The following is an 8,792-nucleotide window of genomic DNA, read 5'->3' as shown; positions in this document are numbered from 1 at the left end:
ATGGGATTTTATGGTTGTAAAATAAATAAAAAAATTAAATGTAAATTTAAAAGTTTATTTTAAAATTGGTGTTAATGTGTTTATTTATAGAAATTTTATCAATAATATTAATTCATTGGGGTTATACTTAAAATTTAAATAAGTGTATTGTTGTAGTATATAAATGGTTTTAAATATAGTTATTTAAAATAAAATATGTTTTAAAAAAAAATATTTATAATTAAATAAAAAATAAATTTACAGAAATATTTTTTCTATAAATAAATAAATAAAAATCAATGCATAAATTTTAATTATTTTTAGAAAAAAAAATTAAAAAAATATTAATTTTGAATTTTTTGAATTTTTTTTTTTTTTTTATCATCATTTATTCTAAGCGCTATTATAATAATAATAGCAACATATAATAATAGTAATGATTAATTTTTTTTTTTCAAAGTGGAAAAACAATATATTTTAAGCGAAATTCAAAAACACATCAGTTAAAGTAAATAATTATACATGCTATTTCTAAAATTGTTTTATATATAATGATATGCTAATTAAAATTGATATACAATTACTAAATTACTACACGTAGACGTATCACCAATAAATAGTTACTAATAAAATAAGTGATTATTCAATGGAATTTATACTAAATGGTAACATGGTACTGTCATTCGTTTTATACTCTATAATCAAACCATAATAATCAATATAAAGTCGGATGTAAAATTAAATCATGTTCGATACTGTGGAAAATTGGAATCTATTCAATCATCAAGTATGTACTATACAATAACAATAATAACACAACATCAGCTTAATCATCACCATCATCATTCAGTTTAAACAATAGTAATAATAATAATTATACAACAACAGTAACATTAGCATTCAGTTTAAAAAATAGTAATAGTAACTATAATTTAAATAGTAGTATTAGTGAATATAGCAATCTAAATAATAATAGTACCAGTTTAGCCCGAAGCGCAAGTTGTAGTTGTAATAGTAATGATAGTAAAAGTAACAACAATACAACAACAGCAGCACCGGATCCTACAACAGTCAGTTTACAAAATAGTTATAGTAAATATAATTTAAATAGTATTGGTGAATATAGCAATCTAAATAATAATAGTATCAGTTTAGCCCGAAGCGCAAGTTGTAGTAGTAATGATAGCAATGAAAGTAGCGTTAGTAGCGGTAGTAGCGGTTGCAACAATAAACAATAATAGCTTTTTAATTAATAATGGTAATATAACACTTTCACCACCACCATCATATAGAAATTTAAATAAAGAGAAATTTAATTAAAGAGGAATTAAAATCACCACCAAATTATATACTACTACATTTAAAAACATTAAATATCGGTAATATTCAAGAGACATTAGATAAGTTTCATTCAAACATAGCGGACCACCCAAAGATTACCTATGAAGCAAAAAAGAAATATCTCGAGTATTCAAATATTGAAGATATAGAAAAACTATTTAGAGCAATCAGTACATATTCTGCAGGTATAATCCTTCCACATAAAACCATTCAATAAACTCTCAATCAGTTTTATATAGAAGAAAGGATGTATATAGTTTAATAGTTAAATATGCCCTGATTTTTCGATCCACTATCATATCAATCCATTAGACATTTAATTGTTTTAGGATAAAAATTTATTTCTAAAATAGTAATATGTCGTTACAGAGAAAATTTTAAAAATAATTCTACCAAATCTAATTTTTCATCAAATGTTTCACCAGTTTACAATTATACGTCAACCTAAAAAAGAGAAAGAATAGATAAAGAACGTATTGAAAAAGAAATAAACTATAATTTTAGAACTCAAGAGAATAAAAATAAATAATTTTTTTTTTTATTTATTATTTTTTTTTAAATTATTTGTTGCTGTTGTGGTTGTGTTATTATATGATCACCTACTTTGTATTTCTTGGTATGTTCATTTTGTTTTCTAATTTGTCTCTGAAAGCAGCTTATTTTTTAATGGCTATGTACTGCTAGCTGATGATGAACTACTATATGATGAACCGCTATTTGATGAACCACTAGCCAATGATGATTTACTACCTGATGAACCTCTTGAAGAGTCCTCTAATGCATCTGAAGAGTCTTTCCAGAAGGCCATATTCTAATATTCACTTTTAGATATTAAGCCACCATCCACATTATTAAATTGTGGTTGTTAGTTTGGTTTATTTATTTTGATTTAATTATATATATGAGAGTTGCAATCTGCAAAGATTTTAATTTTTATTTCTACAATACTTGAACAGTTCTAATACCTGGTAAGTCTGATTATAAGTTTGCATTTATAAAGTAGAAAAAATGGTGAGAGATGCCAGTAGAAGGATGAAGCATAGTACTATATGGGAATAAAGCAATACCAATTAACTGTGGTGGAACATTTGTATTGTCTCTTTTACAATAAGATCTAGGTACTTGGGAAATAAGATGAATGAAACTTTTCTGTTTAACCATATGTTTAAGTATAGCAAGGGAAAGTTGGAGATACTATAAAGAATTTGTTTATTGAAACGATGACTTCATTTATGAAACTTGAACCTCTATCAGATACTAAATTCTTTGGGGATCATATTTTAAATATATTTGATAAGCAAAAACCATTGGACTGTTTCACAATTTGAACAACATTTACGAAAGCAATATTTCGTGGTTGGATTTATTAGACCAAATCTTTATATAATTGATTAAAATCCTTTCATTCATAATATCGACGACAGCAGATCCTAATTGAATGGCATGTTTTAATTGTTAAATCTGTCTTTTGAAAAGTTATTTTAATTTATATTAGTAATTCTGTTTTTATTCCTACAACGATGCCATTTTCTATATATATAAGGGTTTGTTGCTGTTGTTTTAAAATAATGTATTGATTTACTTACTTATTCTCGAAAGGTTTAAAACATATTTGAGTAATGTTATAATTATTATTATTTATTAGATGTGGTATAGTTTACATTATTAAAATTATTTATGTGTTTGTTTGTTGTTGTGATCGAAAAAAATAAAATAAAAAAAAAAAAAATTAAAAAAAAAAATAAAATTTTTTTTTTTTTTTTTTAAAAAATATCGATTTTTAAAAATAAATATAATTTTAAAAATTTAAAATGGGACTCCATAACGTGTTGATATTTACTAAAAATTGGGGGTATACTTTTGAAAGAATTACAGACAACACCCAAAGACAGCATATATGAAAATAAAATAAGAGAGTAATTAAATCAGGTATTATTCCCCTACTGTGATAACGATAATTGATAAAAACTGAAGATAATAATAATATTTCAATCACTATTAAAAGCTTAATAAACACAAAAGTAATAGTAATTAGTCATTCTGTTGCAGAAAATATTTTAATATTATTAAAAAGTGAAATTAATATCCAATTAGAGACTACAACGAAGATTGAACCTAATAACATCACCAGCAGTCTTAAATAAAATATTAATTAAACAACAAAGCACTACGATCAAAAAATTAAATAAATAAAATATTTTAATAACATTAAAAATATACAAATAAATAAATTTTTTTTTTTATTAAATATTTTATTTTTCTTTATTATAATCAAATAAAATATTGTTTATCTATTTTAAAATTCTTTTTTTTTTTTTTAATTATTATATAAATATATACTAAATATTGAATTATTTGGTGATACTAAAGAGTATGGAAATGATTCTAATAAAGAATTTGATATATAAATAAAAATATATTTTTTATATACATAATAACCAATAGCAAAGGTGGCAATAAAGATGGAACCTGCAACTATAACTGGATAACTGGTACTACCTTTTACATATTTAGCAATAGAATTCATAGCAATAAATGGTAAATCACTATTATTATGAATATTTAAACGACTGATTTCACGTGATTTTTGTTTACCTTCTTCTTCAGTTGGTAATTTTATAAATTGAATATGAACATATGATGGTTGACGGCAAAAGAATGGAATTTTAATTGAACGGGCTTCTGGTAATGGGCTGCTAATACTCTTTTTGTTTCTAATAGTCACAATAACATTTTGTGGATCATTTGATTGTTTTTGACAAGTGACTTTGAATGAATTATTATCACCTGGAGTGATTGAGAGTGAGTTTTGTTCTTTATTATCTGATGAAATAAATTTGGAATAAATCTTTGGTTGTAAAAGCCATGTCTCTTTACCACCACAGAAAGAAACCTCGGCCGATGAACCTAAACTTAATAAAAATTCTATTTGATCAGCTGGTGGAGAAGCAAAAATACGAATTTCTTCTCTCATTCCATTGTATTGAACTGAAATAACAGTTGAGCCTTCTTTTAGAGCCAAAAATTCACGAGATGAACATATGTCACTTGATATCTTTTGTTGGTCGACCTTTTCATGTGGTAAAATTTTGAAAATGGAATCATCTTTAACTTTCCATTCTAAATTATTAATTGAGCAAGATTCGAAATGAACTCCTTTTGGTAAATGCTTTGATAATAATTTAGTTGAGAGTACTAATTTTTTACCAACTTCGACCTCTACTTGAGATGATGAAAAAACAATTTGGTCTGGTTCTTGAACATTGACAAAAGATCTAGCAAAATTATTATTAGCAATAACACCTTTAGAATTGACATCAACAATGGATGTATTTCCAAATTTTGGATTACTTGATGACCAAATATAAGTTGAGTTTGGAATATCTATAAAAAAAATTAAGGTTAATATTTATTATCCAATATTTACTTTTTAAAAAAGTTCTATTTTAAGTTAATAATTTATAGTACCTGGAATGCAAAGTGAAGAACTTGGATTTAATTGGGGTGTTTCTGGGGTAAATCTTGATAAAAAAAATAAAAATATAACTAAAAATGATAGAAATAAAATTTTATTTACTATCATATTTAGGTTGATTTTATATACATAAAGACCAATAGCAAAGGCGGCAATAAAGATGGAACCTGCAACTATAATTGGATAATTGGTACTACCTTTTACATATTTAGCAATAGAATTCATAGCAATAAATGGTAAATCAATATTATTATGAATATTTAAACGACTGATTTCACCTGGTTTTTGTTTTTTCAATGATAAAATAGAATCTTGATGTATTGGATTCGATGATTGTATAATTTGTTTACCTTCTTCTTCAGTTGGTAATTTTATAAATTGAATATGAACATATGATGGTTGACGGCAAAAGAATGGAATTTTAATTGAATGGGCTTCTGGTAATGGGCTGCTAATACTCTTTTTGTTTCTAATAGTCACAATAACATTTTGTGGATCATTTGATTGTTTTTGACAAGTGACTTTGAATGAATTATTATCACCTGGAGTGATTGAGAGTGAGTTTTGTTCTTTATTATCTGATGAAATAGTTTTGGAATAAATCTTTGGTTGTAAAAGCCATGTCTCTTTACCACCACAGAAAGAAACCTCGGCCGATGAACCTAAACTTAATAAAAATTCTATTTGATCAGCTGGTGGAGAAGCAAAAATACGAATTTCTTCTCTCATTCCATTGTATTGAACTGAAATAACAGTTGAACCTTCTTTTAGAGCCAAAAATTCACGAGATGAACATATGTCACTTGATATCTTTTGTTGGTCAACCTTTTCATGTGGTAAAATTTTGAAAATGGAATCATCTTTAACTTTCCACTCTAAATTATTAATTGAACAAGATTCGAAATGAACTCCATTTGGTAAATGATTTGATAATAATTTAGTTGAGAGTACTAATTTTTTACCAACTTCGACCTCTACTTGAGATGATGAAAAAACAATTTGGTCTGGTTCTTGAACAATGACAACAGATCTAGCACAATTATTATTAGAAATAACACCTTTAGAATTGACATCAACAATGGATGTATTTCCAACTTTTGGATTCCAAATATAAGTTGGAGTTGAGTTTGGAAAATCTATAAAAAAAATTAAGGTTAATATTTTATCCAATATTTACTTTTTAAAAAAGTTCTATTTTTAGTTAATAGTTATAGTTTATTTTAGTCCCTGGAATGCAAATTGAAGAAATTGGATTTAATTGGGGTGTTTGGGTAAATCTTGATAAAAAAAATATAACTAAAAATGATAGAAATAAAATTTTATTTACTATCATATTTAGTTTGATTTTATATAAATATATAAATTTTTAAAATAATAAAGAAAGAAAAAGTTGAAAAAATAAAATATTGAAAAATGGGGGAATTTTATTTAATTAAAATTATAAAAAAAAAAAAATATTATTGTGTTGAAAAATTGTAAAAATAAAGCTATTATTTGTGTGAATAAAATAATAAAGAAAAAAAAAAAAAATGTTTTCTTTAATTCAAAAAAAAAAAAAAAAAAATTAAAATATAAAAAATAAATTCAAAAAAATTTATTTATTAAAAAGAAAGAATTGTTTAATTTTTTTTATAAAATAAAGAAAATAATTAAAAAAATATTTGTAAAGTAATAATTTAGTTTATATCTTTTTTTTATATTATAGATTGATCATTTTTTTTATTTGATTTCGATTTTTTATTTAATTCTCTTTTAAATGATACCCAAAACATTAAACTAACTTTTTCATTGTAAAAAAATGATTTTAAAAAAATAAAAAAAAAAATTAATTAAATTGATTATTTGTATGTTTTTTGAAACTAAATTTAAAGAAATAATTTTATATTATTAATTTAATGATTAGTTTTATAAAAAAAAATAAAAATATCCTTAAAAGCAACACAAGCTTACCTCGAATCGGGTTAGAAATAAGAAGAGATTATTGGAACGTGTTGGTATGAAAAATATAGAAGCTTTAGAAACTGCCCACAAGAGATACTCCAGCCACTCGTGCCACTCCCAGTTTTGTTATAATCTCTTATATTTACTAAAAGAAATTATAGATTCTTTATTATAATTCAATTTTTAATAATAATAATAAAAAAAAAATAAAAAAAAATAAAAAAAAATAAAAAAAAATAATTAATTTTTGTATTTCTGCACACACAATAATAATAATGATATTAATAATTTGTTCATTAATCATAAAAAAGAATGCTATTATATACAAATTTTAAAAAAAAAAAAAAAAGCTATTAAACTAAAAAAATTGATTTTATAAATTTTTTATAAATAAAAATAATATAACAGTCTCTCAAGTTTCCGAATCACACACGAATTGAAGTTACCGTGCCATAATAATTTAAATAAAAGAATCAAATAATAATACTTAAAAATTATAAAATTATAAAATTTTTTAAAAAATAAAAAATAAAAATAAAGCAGAAATAATTTTAAGCTTTTTTATTTATATTTAAAAAAAAAAATATTTATTTATATTAAAAAATATTAATATATATAAATAAACCTGTCTTTTGAATATTAATAAAAGTTAATTTAATTTATGTTTGTGGATATGCGTCTATTTTCTATATTTCTTCAACGATGCTAATTTCTATGTGTGTGGGTTTGTTGTTATTATTATTGTTGTTGTTGTTTTAAAATAATGTATTGATTTCTAAATTGTTCTAAAAAGGTTTTAAACATATTTCGCTAATGTTAAAATTATTATTTTTGGTGTAATATATTTTACATTATTAAAATTATTTGTGTGGGTGTGTTTGTTGTGTGTTGAAAAAAAATAAAAATAAAAATAAAATAAAAAAATTGGGAAAAATTTTATAAAATTATTTGAATTTTAAAAATAAATATGGCGGTAATATGTGTTTTAAAAAATCCTATAAAAAGATGCCCCATAATTTTACAACACATTTTTAAATTTACATATTTTTATTTTTTACTCAAAAAATATTCTTTATATTATAAATTTTTTGTATAAAATAAAAAAAAATTAATCATAATAAATATAATAATAAATATAATAATAAATAAATGAAATAATAAATAAATAGTAAACAAAATAATAATAATTAATTATTTATTTATGTCAAAGTATACCTAATCAATGGCCCGTAAGGGAGCAGGGGTGTGACATTCACATAGTGTTTGGCATCGTGGTAATCCTCCGTTTTTTAAACCATATTTCTTTAATATATGGATATATGCCCGGGCATATATCAAATCATATATTATTGAATGTGGACCTCTTTAAAAAACTGACAGGTGAATGGCATAGATATTAATTATAATTATTATTTTGAACTATTTATTTATTTATTCATATAATAAAACAAATAACAATTAAAATTTTTTATCAAATTCTGTAATTTTATAAAAATTTTTTTATTTATTTCATAAAATTAATACCTTTTTTGTTTAAAAAAATAAAAATTAATAAAAAATTAAATATTATAGGTTATCAAAATTTCAAAGATTATTAAAGAATTAGATTCAAGAAAAAGAGCTAAATAAAATGTTCACCATGCATAGTTCCCTTTTCAAAACTAAATAATGTGTTCTTTATCAAGAAGATTCAAGGTAGCAAGTATGAAGATTCAAGAAAATGAAGTATCAAAGCTGGTTTGGTTTATTGATGGGTATAGGTATCAGGTTGGGCCCTCTTGGTATCTGTATTCTGAGATTTACCAAACTTTCAAGTAAATTCAAGGCTATCAAGTATGAAGAATCAAGGCTGGTTTGGGTATATTGATGGTATAGGTACCAGGCCCGCTTGGTATCTGTATTCTGAGATTATCGAACCAAGGGCTAATTATTATACTGTGCGTGGCGGTATAATAGTTAGCTGTCGGCTCAAATATACTAACCTCCCCGTGGTTGAGCTGGAAACACTCTTTACAAAGAGTGGCTAATAGTATAAAAAAAAAAAAATAAATAAATA

General features: G+C 23.4%; 3 protein-coding genes across 3 annotated transcripts in view; 1 reads left to right on the top strand and 2 right to left on the bottom strand.

Moving 5' to 3' along the window:
* On the top strand, positions 1-1,768 carry DICPUDRAFT_81808 (uncharacterized protein; the record flags this gene model as incomplete). Its single annotated transcript, XM_003291078.1, has 5 exons — positions 1-40; positions 706-766; positions 842-1,178; positions 1,286-1,505; positions 1,674-1,768. 5 exons carry the CDS (start codon positions 1-3, stop codon positions 1,766-1,768), a joined length of 753 nt encoding a protein of 250 aa, XP_003291126.1.
* Positions 1,769-2,298: 530 nt separating this feature from the next.
* On the bottom strand, positions 2,299-7,765 carry DICPUDRAFT_155692 (uncharacterized protein; the record flags this gene model as incomplete). Its single annotated transcript, XM_003291071.1, has 5 exons — positions 2,299-2,514; positions 3,752-4,704; positions 4,933-5,254; positions 5,282-5,931; positions 7,759-7,765. 5 exons carry the CDS (start codon positions 7,763-7,765, stop codon positions 2,299-2,301), a joined length of 2,148 nt encoding a protein of 715 aa, XP_003291119.1.
* Positions 7,766-8,666: 901 nt separating this feature from the next.
* DICPUDRAFT_155690 (uncharacterized protein) overlaps positions 8,667-8,792 on the bottom strand; it is a gene marked incomplete at both ends in the record, with an annotated part of 989 nt that continues 863 nt past the window's right edge. Inside the window, one exon of the mRNA XM_003291070.1 lies at positions 8,667-8,759. Within this exon, the coding sequence (XP_003291118.1) occupies positions 8,667-8,759 (93 nt within the window). The remainder of the gene's footprint in view (positions 8,760-8,792) is intronic.

This window comes from Dictyostelium purpureum (assembly GCF_000190715.1).
Source record: "Dictyostelium purpureum unplaced genomic scaffold DICPUscaffold_258, whole genome shotgun sequence".
In the NCBI taxonomy this organism is placed as follows: Eukaryota; Evosea; class Eumycetozoa; order Dictyosteliales; family Dictyosteliaceae; genus Dictyostelium; species Dictyostelium purpureum.
The sequence above is the reverse complement of the archived record's forward strand: the minus strand, read 5'-3'. Positions and strand labels throughout refer to the sequence as shown.